Source organism: Ornithorhynchus anatinus, chromosome 12 (assembly GCF_004115215.2).
Source record: "Ornithorhynchus anatinus isolate Pmale09 chromosome 12, mOrnAna1.pri.v4, whole genome shotgun sequence".
Classification (NCBI taxonomy): Eukaryota; Metazoa; Chordata; class Mammalia; order Monotremata; family Ornithorhynchidae; genus Ornithorhynchus; species Ornithorhynchus anatinus.
Window position 1 is genome coordinate 1,948,011 of NC_041739.1, and position 17,622 is coordinate 1,965,632.

Sequence of the window (17,622 nt, forward strand, 5' to 3'; positions counted from 1 at the left end):
CCAGAGGTCAAGCGGCTTGTCCGAGGTCACTCGGCGGAGCCGGAATTAGAACCCGGGGCCTCCTGACTCCCGGGCCCCCGGCCACGCCGCTCCTCGACGGGTCGACAGTCCCCGGTAGCCTCATCCTCCTCCTCCTCCTGCGGCTCCGCTTTCAGCGGAGGGAGGTGAAGGCGAGGTGGCGGGGGGGGGGGGGGGGGGTGGACGCCGCCGCCGCCGCCGCCCGGACGCGCCGGACGTTTCGCGCCCCTCAGGGGCGCCGGTCGGGTCCCGCCTCGCCGGGCGCCCTCCGTCGCAAATGACGGGCGCACGCCAAGTACCGCGACTTTTAATACTCCGGGCATGCCGGCGCTTAGAAAGTTATTGCATAGCCTTCTGCGCTCCTCCTGAAACGTCCTCGCGGGCGGCGGGGAGGAGTCTACTGTGAAAGACGAGGGGGGCCCCTGAAAGCGTTCACTACCTGGATCGCCGGTCCTTCCGCGTCTTGTCGGTGCTCCTGTCCATGGTCTTCTCGCTGTCGCCCCGGCAGCGGGGGCAGTACCAGCGGCCCTTGGGCTTGTAGGTGAGGGCCACGCAGGAGAAGTGGAACCACTCGATGGGGCACTGGTCGTTGTCGCAGCCGATCATCTCCCCGTAGGACACCTGGTTGCACAGGCAGTAGGTGGGCTCGTTGGGGTCGATGGCCAACTCCACGGGGGAGGCCTCGCGCTCCGGCCGGGCCCGGGCCCGCTTCTTCTTCTTGGCCGAGCGGGACCGCCGCTCCCGGGACGGGGGCGGCGGGGGCGGCGGGGGCCCGCCGTCGGCCTCGTCGTCCGGCCCGTCGGCCGGCCGGGCCGGCTCTCCGGGCCGCTGGCGGCGGGGCCGGCGCGAGGCCCGCTCGGGCTGGCCGGGCTCGGGCCCGGCCCGGTCGGCGGGGTCCCGGAGGCGCTGGGAGTGGGCCTCCATCTGCCGGGCCCGGTTCTCCACCAGCTCCAGCATCTGCGTGACGATCTGGATCTTCTCGTCGCCCAGCTCCTGGCTGTTGATGAGCGCGCGCTGCAGGTGCTGCTGCAGCCGCTTCTTCTGGCCCGCCTCGCTCTCCTTCTTGTACCTCTCGTACACGTCGTCCATCTCCTTCAGGGCTTCTGAAAAACCCGGGCGGGCGCCGGACGTCAGCCCCGACCCTCCCGTCCCTCCGCCACGCTTCCCCGCTCGCCGCTTCCTCCGGGGCCCGTCGGGATCTCCTCCCCGTCTCACCGAGGAGGAGGAACCCGAGGCCCCGGGGAGGTCGAGGCACCACCCCCATCTCCCGGGGCCCGGCCCCCGTCGCCCCTCCAGCCGGCGAGGCCTCGGGCGCGACCGCGACGAGCCGACGCCCGGCGAGGAGACCGGGACGGGGTCTGTGTCCGCCTCGGGGCCCGGTGGGCTCACCAGGCCCAGCGGATTCGCACGGGCCTCCGTCACTTCGGCTTCCCAAATGGCCAAGTCGTGGATGATGACGACGACGACGATGATAACTGTGGGGTCTGCTAAGTGCCGGGCAGACACGTGCCGGGCACCGGACTAAGTACCGAGGTGGGTACGGGCAAATGAATAATAATCATGTTGGTATTTCTTAAGCGCTTAATGGGGTTGGACACGGTCCCCGTCCCACGTGGGGCTCACTGTCTCAATCCCCGTTTTACGGAGGAGGTAACGGAGGCACGGAAAATATTATGATGATAATAATGATGTTGGTGTTTGTTAAGCGTTTCCACTGTTCTAAGCGCCGGGGGGGGGGGGGAGATCCAGGGTCATCAGGTCGTCCCACGTGAGGCTCACAGTCTTCACCCCCATTTTACAGATGAGGGAACGGAGGCGCAGAGAAGTGAAGTGGCTTGCCCCAGGTCACCCAGCGGACAGGTGGTGGAGGCGGGCTTCGAACCCACGACCTCTGCCTCCCAAGCCCGGGCTCTTTCCACTGAGCCACGCCGCTTCTCCTAGCGCAACACTTAGCGCAGAGTCCAAGCGGGGTCACGATTACGCTTCCTCTGCTCCCCGAGAGGTTGGTGGGAAGCCGGGGGGGGGTCTCCGGAGAGGTTTCTCCAATCGCAGGTCCACCTCATCGACGGCATCTCTCGAACACAGAGCACTTGCGAACAAGCCGGGGGTGCCGGAGACGCTGCTTTTCCGCGAGACCTGGGGCAGGTCACTTCACTTCTCTGGGCCTCAGTGACCTCATCTGGAAAATGGGGAGGACGACCGCGAGCCTCACGCGGGACAACCTGGATCTCCCCCGGCGCTTAGAACAGCGCTCCGCACATAGTAAGTGCTTAACAAATACCAACGTTATCATCATTATTATTATTATTAAAATGGGATGAAGACTGCGAGCCCAGACTGCTTAACCAGGCCCATCATTATTATTATGGCTAACGGCCATGGGTTCAAATCCTGGCTCCGCCCCCCGTCAGCTGCGTGACTTTGGGCAAGTGACGTCACCGCTCTGGGCCTCAGGGGCCTCATCTGTCAAATGGGGGCGAAGCCCGTCAGTATCCTCCCCGGCAATTAGCGCACAGGAGAGGTTTATCAAAGGCCTTAATTATTATTAATTAATGCTAATAAGGAGGACGTCGAGAGGCTGCGGGGGGAGGGGCGGCCCCTCAGCTGAGGGGAGGGGGGAGGGGCCCAACCGCCTCCGGCCAGTCAGAACCGGAAGTGACGCGAGCCCCCCGTTTCCCCCCCGCGGACTGCGGACGCGCGACCTTGGCCCCGCCCCCCCCCCGCGCGGCCGACTGCGCAGGCGCGCCCCGCCTCCCTCCCCCAGAGCGGCCGACTGCGCAGGCGCGCCCGCCTCCCCCAGCGCGGTCGACTGCGCAGGCGCGCCCGCCTCCCCCCAGCGCGGCCGACTGCGCAGGCGCGTCCGCCTCCCCCAGCGCGGCCGACTGCGCAGGCGCGACCGCCCTCCCCCCCCCCCAGCGCGGCCGACTGCGCAGGCGCGCCCGCCACGGGGCCTCCCCCGCCCCTCCCCCGCCCCTCCCGCAGGGCGGCCCGGGGGGTTCTCCCTCCCCGCCCCCCCGCACCTTGGTACTTGGTGTCGATCTCCCGCAGCGCCGACACGTTCCGCTGCATGTCCAGCGGCAGCGACTCCACGCACTCCAGGTAGTCCTGCACGTAGACCGACAGCAGCCGGCCCCGCTCCCCGGCCAGGAGCCCCGCCGCCGCCGCCGACAGCAGCGGAGGAGGGGGAGGAGGGAGAGGAGGAGGAGGAGGAGCGGGCGGCGGCCCCGGCTGCTGCTGCTGCTGCAGCGGCTGCTGCTGCCCCAACATCCTGCCCCGGGCCCCGCCGGCAACGGCCACCGGGGGGCGCCGGGGCCCGGGGCGGAGCGACGCTGCGGGCGCCCCCGTCCGAGGAGCCGCGCCCGCCCCCTCCGGACTCGCTGCCGCCCGCCCCGCCCCCCCGCTCCGGCCCGGCGCCCCTTCTGCGCCTGCGCGGGGCCGGCCCGGAAAGCTGCGGGCCCCGCCCCCGACGCCCCGGCCGGGGGTTCGCATTCTCCCGCCTTCCGCCGCCCCAACCGCTCATTGGTCCGCCCGGGCCCCGCCCCCTCATTGGGCCGCCCGAGCTCCGACCCCTCATTGGTCCGCTCGAGTTCCGCCTTCTCATTGGTCCGGCTGAGCCCCGCCTTCTCATTGGTCCGCTCGAACCCCGTCTGCTCATTGGTCCGCCAGAGCCCCCCTTCCCATTGGTCCGCCCGAGCCCCGCCTTCTCATTGGTCCGCCCGAGCCCCGCCTTCTCATTGGTCCGCCCGAGCCCCGCCCCCGAGCGCTCGGGACACGCCCCCTTTTAAAGGGACAGCGCCGCCACCCGGCCTCCCTTCCCCTCGATAACTATAATCATAATGGTATTTCTTATTAATAATAATGATGGCCCTTCTTAAGCTCTTGCTTTGTGCCGACCACTGTTCTAAGCGCTGGGGTGGGTACAAGGGAATCAGGTTGTCCCACGTGGGGCTCACAGTCTTCATCCCCATTTGACAGATGAGGGAACTGAGGCCCAGAGAAGGGAATAATGATAACATTGATGTGGGTATTTGTTAAGCGCTTACTATGTGCCGAGCCCTGTTCTAAGCGCTGGGGGAGACACAAGGGAATCAGGTTGTCCCACGTGGGGCTCCCAGTCTTCATCCCCATTTTCCAGATGAGGTCACTGAGGCCCAGAGAAGTGACGTGACTCGCCCACAGTCACACAGCAGACAGGTGGCGGAGACAGGATTCGAACCCATGACCTCTGGCTCCCAAGCCCTGGCTCTTTCCACTGAGCCTCGCTGCTTCTCTATGATAAAAACCATGATGGTATTTCTTATTCATAATAATGTTGGTATTTGTTAAGCGCTTACTATGTGCAGAGCACTGCTCTAAGCGCTGGGGGAGATACAAGGTGATCAGGTTGTCCCACGTGAGTCTCACAGTCTTCAACCCCATTTTCCAGATGATGGAACTGAGGCCCAGAGAAGTGAAGTGACGTGCCCACAGTCACACAGCTGACAAGGGGCAGAGTCGGAATTAGAACTCACATCCTCGGACTCGCAAGCCCGGGCTCTCTCCACTGAGCCACGCTGCTTCGTGGAAAGAGCCCGGGCTTGGTAGTCGAGGATGTGAATATTTCAATACTGTTTATTGAGCACCTACTTTGTGCAGAGCACTGTACTAAGCGCTTGTTCCCAGCCCGGCTCCACCACACGTCTGCTGTGTGACCTTGGACAAGCCGCTTCACTTCTCTGGGCCTCAGTGACCTCATCTGTCAAATGGGGATGAAAACTGTGAGCTCCACGGGGTTTGTATCTATCCCAGCGCTTAGGACAGCGTTTGGCACCTGGTAAGCGCTTAACAAATGTCGTAATTATTCATAAATACAATGGATTGATGAAATGGGAGGGGGGATTCCCGGAAAGGACCCTGGCGGAGTTGAATTGAAGGGAAAGCGGAAAAGACTCCCGGTCCTGCGGGTGATGTACAATGGGGTCGGTGCAGAGAATTGTTAAGCGCCTACTGTGTGCCAGGGGCTGTACTAAGCGCCGGGGTAGATACAGATTTATGAGGTTGGGCACAGCCCCTGTCCCACACCGGTCTCCCGCTCTCAATCCCCATCACTTCTCGGTGCCTCAGTTCCCTCATCTGTCAAATGGGGATGAAGACCGCGCGCCCCACGTGGGACAACCTGATTCCCCCGTGTCTACCCCAGCGCTTAGAACAGTGCTCGGCACATAGTAAGCGCTTAACAAATACCAACATTATTATTTTCCAGATGAGGTCACTGAGGCCCAGAGACGTGAAGGGCCTGGCCTAAGGTCACACAGCAGGCAGGTGGAGGAGCCGGGATTAGAACGCAGGGTGGCTCAGTGGCTAGGGAGTCAGAGGTCGTGGGTTCTCGTCCCGGCTCTGCCCCCTGTCAGCTGGGTGACCTTGGGCAAGTCACTTCACTTCTCTGGGCCTCAGTGACCTCATCTGGAAAATGGGGATGAAGCCTGGGAGCCTCACGGGGGACGACCCGATGACCCCGGATCTCCCCCAGCGCTTAGAACGGTGCTCTGCACATAGGAAGCGCTTAACAGATACCCACATTATTATAAATACATGATTATTAACAGATGTCATCACCAGGAGAGAGGCGTTAGAAGCGGGGGGGGGGTGAAGGGGCGGGGACTACAACTCCCGGCATCCCCCGCTGCCCTGAGAGAGTAGGGGACTACCTTTCCCGGCAGGCCTCGCGGCCCCCCTCGACAGTCGCTCCCGTCATGCAGTGCGCGCGCCTCGGCCTGCCCTCCCGCCCGCATCCCTGGGGCCGCCGGAGCGCGGACGTACGGGCGTGCGCGCGCGTGCCCGAGACCCCCGGGGCCGCCGGAGCGCGGACGTACGGGCGTGCGCGCCCTCCTCTTCTCCCTCCCCGCCCCCTTTGTATCCGCGCGCGCTCTCCCGCTCATTCATTCATTCATTCTTCATTCATTCGTTCGTTCATTCGTCCATCCATCCATTATTCATTCATTCATTATTCATCCATCATTCATCCATCATTCATTCATTATTCATTCATCCATTCATTATTCATTCATCCATCCAGCATTCATCCATTATTCATTCATCCATTCATTATTCATCCATCCATTATTCATTCATCCATTCATTATTCACCCACCATTATTCATTCATCCATTCATTATTCATTCATCCATTATTCATCCATTCATTCATTATTCATTCATTCATTCACCCATCCATTCATTATTCATTCATCAATCCATCATTCATTCATCATCCATCCATCATTCATTCATCATTCATTTGTCACTCATCATTCATTCATTCATTCATTCATTCATTCAAAAGCAGGGGTGTGACCTAGTCCAGGGGTGACCCGCCGTCACCTTCCCTTCCATCTTATTTCCCAGAGCAGCTTTCGGCCTCTGGAAGTCGTGCTGACACCTCGTCGCTCTTAATAATAATACGAACAATAAAAATAATGATAATAATGGTATTCGTTAAGCGCTTCCTATGTGCCAAGCACTGTTTTAAGCGCTGGGGAAACAAGATCATCAGGTTGTCCCCCTTGGGGCTCGCCGTCTTCCTCCCCATTTTAATAATGTTTGTATCTGTTAAGTGCTTCCTATGTGTCCAGCCCCGTCCATTCATTCCATAGTATTTATTGAGCGCTTACTATGTGCAGAGCACTGTACTAAGCGCTTGGGATGGACAGATCGGTAACAGAGACGGTCCCTGCCCTCCGACGGGCTTACGGTCTGATCGGGGGAGACGGACGGACGAGAACGATAGCAAAAGTATGTCTGAGAAGCTAAAAGAGTCGTTGGCTAAAATAGGCACAACTGGGCCAGCAGTTTGAAACGCTTACCGGCCTGTTCCCCCGGCTAGGGGTTGGGTGAGTCCAGTGGTGAAAGGGCAAGGTGTTTAACTTCCCTTAGACTGTTTCCACTTCGTTCGGGGTGTAGTCCGGGATAATAATAATAATAATAATAAATGTCGGTATTTGTTAAGCGCTTACTATGTGCCGAGCACCGTTCTAAGCGCTGGGGGGAGATCCAGGGGAATCAGGTCGCCCCATGTGAGGCTCACAGTTAATCCTCATTTTACAGATGAGGTCACTGGGGCACAGAGAAGCGAAGCGACCCGCCCACAGTCCCACAGCTGACGAGCGGCAGAGCCGGGAGTCGAACTCACGACCTCCGACTCCCAAGCCCGGGCTCTTTCCACGGAGCCACGCTGCTTCTCAGGATGACATCGTGCCCTTCTAAGCGCCGGGGTGGATACAAGGTCATCAGGTTGTCCCCAGGGAGGCTCACTGTCTTCATCCCCATTTTAATAACGTTGGTATCCGTTAAGCGCTTGCTACGCGCCGAGCACCGTTCTAAGCGCTGGGGGAGATCCGGGGTCCTCGGGTCGTCCCACGGGAGGCTCCCCGTCTTCATCCCCGTTTTACGGACGAGGTCACCGAGGCACCGAGAAGTCACCCAGCCGACAAGAAGGCGGAGCCGGGATGCGAACCCACGACCTCTGACGCCCAAGCCCGGGCTCTGCCCGCCGAGCCGCGCTGCTTCTCATTTTACAGATGAGCCCCGGAGAGGTGACTTGGCCAAGGTCACCCAGCTGCCAAGTGGCGGAGGCAGGGTTCGAACCCACGACCTCTGACTCCCAAGCCCGGGCTCTTGCCACTGAGCCCCGCTGCTCCCCAGTACAACACAGATAAGATTGAATCCAGTGCCTTCCCTGACTAGGCCCCGCTTTTCCTCATCTCCCGCTCCCTTCTGCGTCGCCGGGACTCGCTCCCTTCGCTCTTCCCCGACTGCCAGCCCCACAGCGCTTACGGACGTATTTGTCAGCGGGGCTCCGTGGAAAGAGGCCGGGCTTGGGAGTCAGAGGTCACGGGTTCGAATCCCCGCTCCGCCGCTAGTCAGCTGTGTGACCTTGGGCAAGTCACTTCGCTTCCCTGGGCCTCAGTTCCCTCATCTGTCAAATGGGGATTAAAACTGTGAGCCCCACCTTGTATTCCCCCCCCCCCCCCGCCCCGACCCGCGCTTAGAATAGGGCTTTACCCAAAGTAAGCGCTTAAATACCACAATTTCTTTTGGTCATTTTATTTATTTGTACTGATGTCTGGTTATCGGTACTGATGTCTGTCTCACCCCACCAGACCGTGAGCTCGTTGGGCGCAGGGACTGTTGTGTTGTACTCTCCCACGTGCGTAGTAATAATAATAATAATAATAATAATAATAATGTTGGTATTTGTTAAGCGCTTACTATGTGCAGAGCACTGATCTAAGCGCTGGGGGAGATACAGGGGAATCAGCTTGTCCCACGTGGGGCTCACGGTCTTCATCCCCATTTTACAGACGAGGTCACTGAGGCCCAGAGAAGTTAAGTGACTTGCCCACAGTCACCCAGCTGACAAGTGGCGGAGCCGGGATTCAAACTCATGACCTCTGTACAGTGCCCTGCACCCAGTAAGCCGAAAGATCGCGGGTTTAGGAGTCAGAGGTCACGGGTTCTAATCCCGGCTCCACCCCCCCCGTCAGCTGTGTGACTTTGGGCGAGTCACTTCGCTGCTCTGGGCCTCAGTTCCCTCATCTGGAAAATGGGGATGGAGACCGTGAGCCCCACGTGGGACGACCCGATGACCCCGCCTCTCCCCCAGCGCTTAGAACGGTGCTCTGCACATAGGAAGCACTTAAATACCAACATTATTATTATTCTTATTACCATTAGAGAAGCAGCGTGGCTCAGTGGAAAGAGGAGGGGCTTTGGAGTCAGAGGCCATGAGTTCGAATCCCGGCTCTGCCACTTGTCAGCTGGGTGACTGTGGGCGAGTCACTTCGCTTCTCTGGGCCTCAGTTCCCTCATCTGGAAAATGGGGATGGAGACCGTGAGCCCCACGTGGGACGACCCGATGACCCCGCCTCTCCCCCAGCGCTTAGAACGGTGCTCTGCACATAGCAAGCACTTAAATACCAACATTATTATTATTCTTATTACCATTAGAGAAGCAGCGTGGCTCAGTGCAAAGAGCAGGGGCTTTGGAGTCAGAGGTCCTGGGTTCGGATCCCGGCTCTGCCACTTGTCAGCTGTGGGACCGTGGGCGAGTCACTTCGCTTCTCTGGACCTCAGTGACCTCGTCTGTCAAATGGGGATGAAGACCGGGAGCCTCCCGTGGGACGACCCGATGACCCTGGATCTGCCCCAGCGCTTAGAACGGTGCTCTGCACAGAGTGAGCGCTTAACGGATACCGACATTATTAATCCCGGCTCCGCCGCCTGCCTGCCGGGTGACCTTGGGCGAGTCACCTCACTTCTCCGGGCCTCAGTTTCCTCATCTGTAAAATGGGGATTGAGACAGGGAGCCCCACGGGGGACAGGGCCTGTGTCCGCCCCAATTTGCTCGTATTGGCTGCAGCGCGGTGTCCGGCCCGTGGTAAGCGCTTAACAGATGCCGTAATGATTATCATTATTTTACCCGTCAAGCGCGCTATCCATTCGATTGTATTTATTGAGCGGTTACTGTGTGCAGAGCACCGTAGTAAGCGCTTGGCAAGTACAATTCCGCGATAAAGAGAGACGATCGCCGCCCACGACGGGCTCAGAGACGGGGCGGGGAGACGGCCCACCCCGGGCTGGGCCCGGCGCGGGGGGAGGAAGCCGCTCTCCCCTGTGTCGGCTCTGTTTCTGCAGCGGCGGGGCCGCGACGTAGGAGACGTTCCCGGGGTGCGGATGACCCGGAAACACCGTCGAAGGAAAATCCTCTCTCCCTCAAGCAAGTGCACGGAACTTGCGCGTTAGGGGACGGACCGCCTGCGGCCTAGGGAGATGGCGCTAACGTGGCACGACGGGGCGGAGGGCGGCCGGCCCTGCCACCCCGGGGTCGCCCGGGAGACCCAGGTCGGTCGATCGATCGATCGATCGATCCATCGACGGCATTTACTGAGCGCTCACTAGGCGCAGGGCGCCGTTCTAAGCACTTGGGAGCGTGCAAGGGACTAGGCCTTCCGTCCCCTCGCCGCCCTCGCTATTCTCCTACTCCAACCCAACCCGCCCACCTGGCGCCCCGGATGCCGATCTCTCCCCGTACCCCGATCCCGTCCTTCTCTCCGCCGACCTCTGGCCGGGAACGGCCTCCCCCTATCCTATCCGTTCGTCCGGTAGTATTTCTTGAGCGCTTACGATGCGCAGAGCACTGCACTGAGCGCTCCGCATCCGACAGGCGATGCCTCTCCCTTCCTTCCAAGCCTCGCTAAAGGCCCGTCTCCTCCGAGAGGCCTTCCCCGACTAAGCCCTCCTCTCTTCTCCCCCTCCCTTCGGCGCCTCCCTGACTTGATAATGCTGGTATAATATTATTAACGTGTTGATAATGTTAACAATAAGCGCCGGGGGAGAGACAGGGTCACCGGGTCGAACCACGGGAGGCTCACAGTTAATCCCCATTTTACAGATGAGGTCACTGAGGCCCAGAGAAGTGAAGCGACTTGTTCTCCTCCTTCATCTCCCCTCCTAAATCCCACAGAATTTATGCCCCTCTCTCTCTCATTTTATTTATGCTTATTAACGTCTGTCTCCTCCTCTAGACCGTAAACTCGTTCGTGTCTCTTCTACCGTCAGGCTGCGCTTCACCCCGGCGCTTAGAACAGCGGTCTGCACACGGTAAGCGCTCAGTAGACTAGCGGCGTGGCACAGTGGACAGAGCACGGCCTTGGGAGAGGTCACGGGTTCTAATCCCGGCTCGGGGCCCTTTGTCGGCTGTGTGACTTTGGGCAAGTCGCTTCACTTCTCCGGGCCTCAGTTCCCTCATCCGGAAAATGGGGATGAAGACCGAGAGCCCCACGGGGGACAGCCTCATTACTCTGTACCCTCCCCCCGCCCCCCCCCCAGTGCTTAGAACAGTGCTCGGCACAGAGGAAGCGCTTAACAGATGCCATCATCATCATCATCATCAGCTATTAATACGATTGAATGAATAAAAACAGGAACGTTCCCTGCCCCTAACAAGCTTATGTCACCAGAATGGAACAGCTCGTGGGGTGATGGGGCAGGGACGGTCTCTATCTGTTGCCCGACTGTCCATCCCGAGCGCTTAGTCCAGTGCTCTGCACAGAGTCAGCGCTCAATAAATACCACCGAATGAACGAGGGGATAAACGAGGGCGTCGGCGTTTCTCGCCGGGCTTCCTCAAGCCGGGGACGGCGCGTTTCTTCGGTCGTATCTGTTGAGAGCTCGGGGCCGGTGCGTTCGTTCAGTCGTATTCACGGAGCGCCTCCCGTGTGCGCGAAGCACCGTACTGAGCGCCGGGGAGGGCACGCTCCATCAGCAGTGCACCGCGACCACGAGCCGCCCCCGTCCTGCGCTCCCGCTGATTCTAGGCAGCGGGCTTCGCCCGCAAAGCCACGGATTCGGGGCCGCTCGCTTTCCCCATTCCGGGCCGCGCGCTTTGGCGGACTCGGAAACACGGCGCGAGGAGGGGAAGGGGAAGGTCTCCGATGTGGTGAGGTGTCCGCTCGGGGCTTAATCGGCGTGGCTCGGGGGAAAGGGCCCGGGCTTGGGAGTCAGAGGTCAGGGGTTCGGATCCCGGCTCCTCCACCTGTCAGCTGGGGTGACTGTGGGCGAGTCGCCTCGCTTCTCTGGGCCTCGGTTCCCTCGTCTGTAAAATGGGGATTATCGGGGAGCCTCACGTGGGCCCACCTGACGACCCTGTATCTCCCCCGGCGCTTAGAACGGTGCTCGGCACATAGTGAGCGCTTAATAAATACCAACCTTTTTTTTTTTTTTTTAAATCGTCCCCCGGCTTCCTCCGACGCCGAGCCGCCCTCGCAAGCGTCACGGGCGACGGAGGCAGCGTGGCCCGGTGGAAGGAGCCCGGACCCGGGAGCCAGAGGACCCGAGTCCTCACCCCGGCTCTGCCCCTCTGGCCGCTGGCCGGGCAACCTCGGGCAAGTCACGTCGCTTCCTTCCGTCACCCCATCTGTAAGATCTGGCTCGGTGAAAAGGGCGTGGGCTGCGGAATCCGAGGTCACGGGTTCGACTCCCCGCTCTGCCGCTTGGCCGCCGTGGGACGGTGGGCCAGTCGCTTCACTTCCCTGGGCCTCAGTTCCCCCATCTGGAAAATGGGGATTATCTGTGAGCCTCACGTGGGACAAACTGATGACCCCGGATCTGCCCCAGCGCTTAGAACAGGGCTCGGCACAGAGTAAGCGCTTAACGCGTACCAACGTCATTATTATTATTATTGTTATTAAAAAGGGAATCGAGACGGGGGCCCCCGGCCTCCGTAGCGTCGATCGGCACCGGTCCTCGGTACGGCGCCCGGCACAGAGCGAGCGCTTTCAACAGCGGGGCTCAGTGGAAGGAGCCGGGGCTTGGGAGTCGGAGGTCATGGGTTCGGATCCCGGCTCCGCCACTCGTCAGCTGCGTGACTGTGGGCGAGTCACTTCTTCACTCCTCTGGGCCTCAGTCCCCTCATCTGTCAAATGGGGATGAAGACTGGGAGCCAGCCTCCCGTGGGACGACCCGATGACCCCGGATCTCCCCCAGCGCTTAGAACGGTGCTCGGCACATAGGAAGCGCTTAACAGATACCAACATTATCAACACATACCCCGAAACAACAGAAGAAGGGGCGGGATGCGATCCTGGAGGGGGAGAACGCGGGGCCCCTTCTCCGTCTCGCCGATGGCCTGCCCCCCAAAGTCACACGGGCGATCTTCTTTCTCACTCTGCCCCGCGGCACCTAAGGGCTTTACTTACCGTGTGTGCCCCCGTCCTTCGGCTCGTGGTGGGCGGGGAACCCGCCTACCGCCGTCCGGTCCTCCCCCAAGCCCTTAGAACAGCGCCCTGCGCACGGTCGGCGCTCAATAAACGCGACCGACTGGGTACCGGCCGGCCTCCCGCTAATAATAAGGCTTTTCTAGCATTATTAGAGAGGGGACCACCCGCTGCCGGGGGCCACGATCTACGGGAAACGGGGGAAGAGCCTGGGCGCGCGGGGGGCCCGCCCCGCCGATCTGAACCGTCGTACCTGCCGAGCGCCGACCCTCCGGGACCCCGCTCGGGACAACCGAGCCGGCGACGAGAAGGGAGCGCCCCGAGGGCACGGTAGGCGGGGTCTCGCTCGCTCGACGCCCCGTCGGCCGGCGGCGGCGGACGGGGTACGGCCGGGCCGCCCCGGGGGACGGGAGCCGTAAACGGTAAGCGGCCGTTAAGCCGTAAGATCACGGCACCCGCCGAGCGCCCGCCGCCGCGTGCCGGGCCTCGGAGACGCGGGCGCCCGGGCCGGTCCCCGGCGGGGATCACGTTCCCCTCGGCGGGGCGGATGCGAAAGAACGAAACCGACCCACGGCTCCTTGAAAAGGTAAAACAGCTCCGAGCGTTTAATAGCTGAACAGACCCGGGTCTTTGACCGCGGCAGTCACAAAATAGGCTTACTGTAGAAATCCGCGTTTATTTAGGAAAAAAAAAACAAAAAAAAAAACCAAAAAAAACCCCGCCCGAAACGAAAGCGGAGACAACCCGACCGGCGTCCGCCGCCTCTCCCCTCGAAACGGGAGCCGGTCCGCCCGGGGGCCGAAGGCTCGACGGCCGGGGCGAGGGCGGGAGAACGTCAAAGGCCCCCGACTCTCTCGCGGGTTTAAAAACCGCGTAGGGCTCTCGGTGAGAACGGTCCCGCCGGCCGGCTCCCCCGCCGGTCTCGGCCCCGGACGCCCGGGGGGCCCCCCGCCGCGCCCCGTCCCCGGCCCCCGGCCCTCAGGGCAGCTCCTGCGGGTGGGCGAGGGCCGGGGGGAGGGCGCCGGGCCGCGCCTCCTCGTCCAGGAGCACCAGGTCCTCGATCTCGCCGCCCCGGTACTTGCGCTTGCAGATGCGGACGACCACCTTCTTCTTGAGGAAGAGCTTGAGGGCCTCGCGCGAGGCCACGGCGCGGGCGTTCTCGCGGCTCTTGCCGCAGCCCGTGCCCAGGTAGACCGACTTGCAGCGCAGCTCGCACACCACGCTCTCCTGCGAGCTCTTGCTCTGCGGCAGGTCGGCCAGCTCCTTCAGGGGGACGAAGGCCACGTCCAGCGTGGCCTTCAGCGCCTCCACGGCCGCGGCGAGGAGCTCGCCGTGGTTGACGGCGGCGCTGAAGCCGCCGGCGGCCACCAGCTTCCAGGCCACGGTCTTGTAGAGCCGGTTGAAGAAGGGCTGCTTCTGCTTCACGTCCTCGTGCGTCAGCCTGCGGGAGAGGCGGGCGGCCCCCTCGCCGGCGGCGCTCCTGGCCGGGGCCGCGGGGCCGGGGGGCTGCGGGGCCGGCGGGCGGGGGGGGCCCGGCCGGGGGCCGGCGGGCGGGGGCGGCCCGGGCCTGGGGGCCGGCGGCGCCGCCGCCGCGGGGACGCCGCCCTTGGACGCCAGGAGGGAGGCGGCGCCGGGCGGCGAGCCCGCGGCCGGCGCCCCGCTCCGCCCGCTCAGGAGCAGGGAGGCGGCGGGGGAGCCGCCGCGGGGCGCCGGGGGGCCCCCGGACGGGGCCGGCCCCCCGGCCCCCGCCGCGGGAGCCCGCCGGCCTCGGCCGGGAGCCGGGACGCCTCCTCCGGCCTCGCTCCGGGGGCCTCCGGGGCGGGGCCGGGCCCGGGCCCGGGGTCCGGCGGGGGCGGCTCCGCGTCCGAGGCGTCCGGGGAGCCCAGCAGCGGCACCCGCACCTCGGCCGGGCCCGGCGGTTCGCCCGGCGGGGGCGGCGGGGGCTCGGCCGCGTCCGGGCTCTTCTCGGCAGCGGCGGGGGCGGGCCGGCCCGCGTCCTCCCGGCCGGTCCCGCCGGGGGGCTCCCCGCCGGGGCCGGCGAGCCCCCCCGCGCCGCCGCCCCGCTCCTCTCCGCTCCGTCGGGGCGCCCGGGGGCCCCGGCCCGCGGGGCGGGGGCGTCCGTCCCTCCGGCCGGGGGGTCCCTCCGGCCCTCCGTCGAGGCTCGCTTCCTGCAGGGCTCCTCTAGCCCTTCTGGAAAGGGAGAAGAAAACCGCGGACGGGTGTCTGCCTCGTCTCCTCCGGCCCCGCGCCGGCCGGCGGTCCGCGCGCGGCGCGCTCCGGGTCCGCCGGCGGGGAGCTTAGCTCTCCGGAGGGGACCGTCGACCCCCCCCCCGCCGGGGGAACGTCTCCCCTTCGGGCCGCCCCCCGCCCCCCCGGGCGCCGGGGCCTCCGACGCGCCGTCCGGACGAGGCCCCGGGAATCTTACGGCTCTAAGCTCCCGGGCGGGCGCGCGTCTACGTCTGCTAACCGTGGCTACTCGATAGCTCTCTTTTCTTCACCTTGGCGACCGGCTCGTCTCGGGGGGCGCGGATCGGGGCGTCCGTCACTCGGATGCCTTCGGCCATCGTCAGTATTTTATCCATGACGCTCTGCGGGTACCTGGAGGGGAGGGAGAACGGCGCGGGGGCGTCTCTCCCCGCTCGCTCCGGCCCCGGCGGGGGGACCCGAGACTCGGGCTGGACGGTGGAGGAGGAGGAAGAGGAGGAGGAAGAGGAGGGGGAGGAGACGCCGGGGGGGGGGGGTCGGGGCAGAGGCGGGGAGGGTCGGCGGACGGTAATAATAATAATAATAATGATGTCGGTATCCGTTAAGCGCTTACTATGTGCAGAGCACCGTTCTAAGCGCTGGGGGAGACACGGGGGAATCGGGTCGTCCCACGTGGGGCTCCCGGTCTTCATCCCCATTTGACAGACGAGGTCACTGAGGTCCAGAGAAGCGAAGTGACTCGCCCACAGTCCCACAGCTGACAAGTGGCAGAGCCGGGATCCGAACCCAGGACCTCTGACTCCAAAGCCCGGGCTCTCGCCACTGAGCCACGCCGCTTCTCCGTCCGACCGAACGCTCGCTCACCGTGCCCGTGGCCCTGGACTCCAAGCCGGGGGAGAGGAGCACCATCTATCGTCATTACCTCGGGGACCTCATCTGTCAAACGGGGATTAACCGGGAGCCCCACGTGGGACCACCCGGTGCCCCTGGGTCTCCCCCAGCGCTGAGAACGGTGCCGTGCACCTAGTAAGCGCTTAACAGATACCCACGTCATCAACGTTATCACAAGAGCCCGGGGTCGGGGGTCCGAAGTCGCGGGTTCTGATTCCGGGCCCCGCCACCTGTCTGCTGGGTGACCTCGGGCCAGTCGCCTCCCTTCTCCGGGCCTCAGTTTCCTCCTCTGTCCAATGGGGATGAAGCCCGGGAGCCCCCCCGTGGGACACCCTGATGACCCTGGATCTGCCCCGGCGCTTAGTACGGAGTAGGCGCTGAACCAACGCCGGCGTGAAGGATTGACTCAAAGGGTCGGCGGGGGTTGGTCTTGGGGGGGGGGGGGGGGGGTGAGGACACGGGGGTCAAGGGGGGGGTCAGGACACGGGGGTCAAGGGGGGGTGAGGACATGGGGGTCAGAGGGGGGTCAGCACCCAGGGGTGATGGGGGGTGAGGACACGGGGGTCAAGGGGGGGGTCAGGACATGGGGGTCAAGGGGGGTCAGCACCAAGGGGTGATGGGGGGGTCAGGACACGGGGGTCATGGCACAGGGGTCACGGGGGGTCATCATATGGGGGTCACGGGGGGGTGAGGACATGGGGGTCAGCGGGGGGTCAGCACCAAGGGGTGATGGGGGGTCAGGACACGGGGGTCATGGCACAGGGGTCACAGGGGGTCATCATATGGGGGTCACGGGGGGGTGAGGACACGGGGGTCAGCGGGGGGTCAGCACCCAGGGGTGATGGGGGGGCAGGACACGGGGGTCATGGCACAGGGGTCACAGGGGGTCATCATATGGGGGTCACGGGGGGGTGTCAGGACACGGGGGTCAGCGGGGGGTCAGCACCCAGGGGTGATGGGGGGGCAGGACACGGGGGTCATGGCACAGGGGTCACGGGGGGGTCATCACACGGGGGTCACGGGGGGAGGTGAGGACAAAGGAGTCATAGGGGAGGTGATGGGGGGGTCCCGGGGGGGTGGGGACACAGGAGTCAAGCGGGGGGTCACGGGCGGGTCACGGGGGGGCGGGAGGGCCCGGGGGTCCCGCGGGGGCGGGCGCCCCGGGCCTCACCGGCACCCGAGGAAGACGTGGTTGGCCCAGGCCAGGGAGTAGGAGACGAGGCGCTGCAGGCGCGGCTGGCGGCGGGGCCCGGGGTCGGGGGCGCGGTCGGGGTCGGGGTCGGGGGCGGGGGCGCCGTCCGGGCGCAGCTCCCCGGCGTTGCGGAGGAGGAACAGGCGTCGGTGGCGCCACTGCTTGTCCGTCTCCCCGTCGCCGCGCAGCGCCTCGGCCCAGGAGGCCTCCGCCGCCTCCGCCGCCTCCGCCATGGCCGCCCCCGCGCCGGCGACGGCGCCGCCCGCTTCCGCCCCGCAACCGACGCTTCCGGCCGGGGACGCGGGAACCGGGACGCGGGAACCGGGAGCCCGGGAGCCCGGACGGACGACGAGGGGAGGGGCGGGCCGGGGAGTGACGTCAGAGCGAGGGGGGTGACGGGAGAGGGGGCGGGGCGGAGTGACGTCAGAGGGAGGCGGAGAGACGGGGAGTGGGCGGGGCCTCGGGGAGGGCGGGGCGGAGTGACGTCAGGGGAGGCGGGGCTGGAGAAGGGGGTGGAGTGACGTCGGGGCGGGAGGGACCTCGGAGAGGGCGGGGCCTCGGAGAG

At 64.1% G+C, this 17,622-nt stretch overlaps 2 protein-coding genes across 2 annotated transcripts; both read right to left on the bottom strand.

Moving 5' to 3' along the window:
• Window positions 1–309: 309 nt before the first annotated feature.
• On the bottom strand, window positions 310–6,389 carry ING2 (inhibitor of growth family member 2). The gene is made up of 4 exons (XM_039913809.1): window positions 6,378–6,389; window positions 3,433–3,665; window positions 3,039–3,217; window positions 310–1,121 (listed from the first exon to the last, which is right to left on the bottom strand). The coding sequence occupies exons 1-4, from the start codon at window positions 6,387–6,389 to the stop codon at window positions 454–456; spliced, it is 1,092 nt and encodes a 363-aa protein (XP_039769743.1). The 3' UTR covers window positions 310–453.
• Window positions 6,390–13,344: 6,955 nt separating this feature from the next.
• LOC114815623 (CDKN2A interacting protein) lies at window positions 13,345–17,404 on the bottom strand. The gene is made up of 5 exons (XM_029077070.2): window positions 17,037–17,404; window positions 15,237–15,367; window positions 14,823–14,959; window positions 14,536–14,730; window positions 13,345–14,275 (listed from the first exon to the last, which is right to left on the bottom strand). The coding sequence occupies exons 1-5, from the start codon at window positions 17,288–17,290 to the stop codon at window positions 13,748–13,750; spliced, it is 1,245 nt and encodes a 414-aa protein (XP_028932903.1). The 5' UTR covers window positions 17,291–17,404; the 3' UTR covers window positions 13,345–13,747.
• Between the last annotated feature and the right edge of the window lie 218 nt (window positions 17,405–17,622).

What these genes read in the sequence shown, in the direction of transcription:
- LOC114815623 (XM_029077070.2), bottom strand. Translation starts at nt 17,290, where the DNA reads ATGGCGGAGGCGGCGGAGGCGGCGGAGGCCTCCTGGGCCGAGGCGCTG. An exon ending in CACGTCTTCCTCGGGTGCCG is followed by an intron (nt 15,368 to 17,036) that starts GTGAGGCCCGGG and finishes CCTCCCCTCCAG; the next exon opens with GTACCCGCAGAGCGTCATGG. An exon ending in AGAGCTATCGAGTAGCCACG is followed by an intron (nt 14,960 to 15,236) that starts GTTAGCAGACGT and finishes CTCCCTTTCCAG; the next exon opens with AAGGGCTAGAGGAGCCCTGC.
- ING2 (XM_039913809.1), bottom strand. An exon ending in CCCGCGCAGGCGCAGAAGGG is followed by an intron (nt 3,218 to 3,432) that starts GCGCCGGGCCGG and finishes TCCTCCTCCTCC; the next exon opens with TCCTCTCCCTCCTCCCCCTC. An exon ending in GATCGACACCAAGTACCAAG is followed by an intron (nt 1,122 to 3,038) that starts GTGCGGGGGGGC and finishes CGGGTTTTTCAG; the next exon opens with AAGCCCTGAAGGAGATGGAC.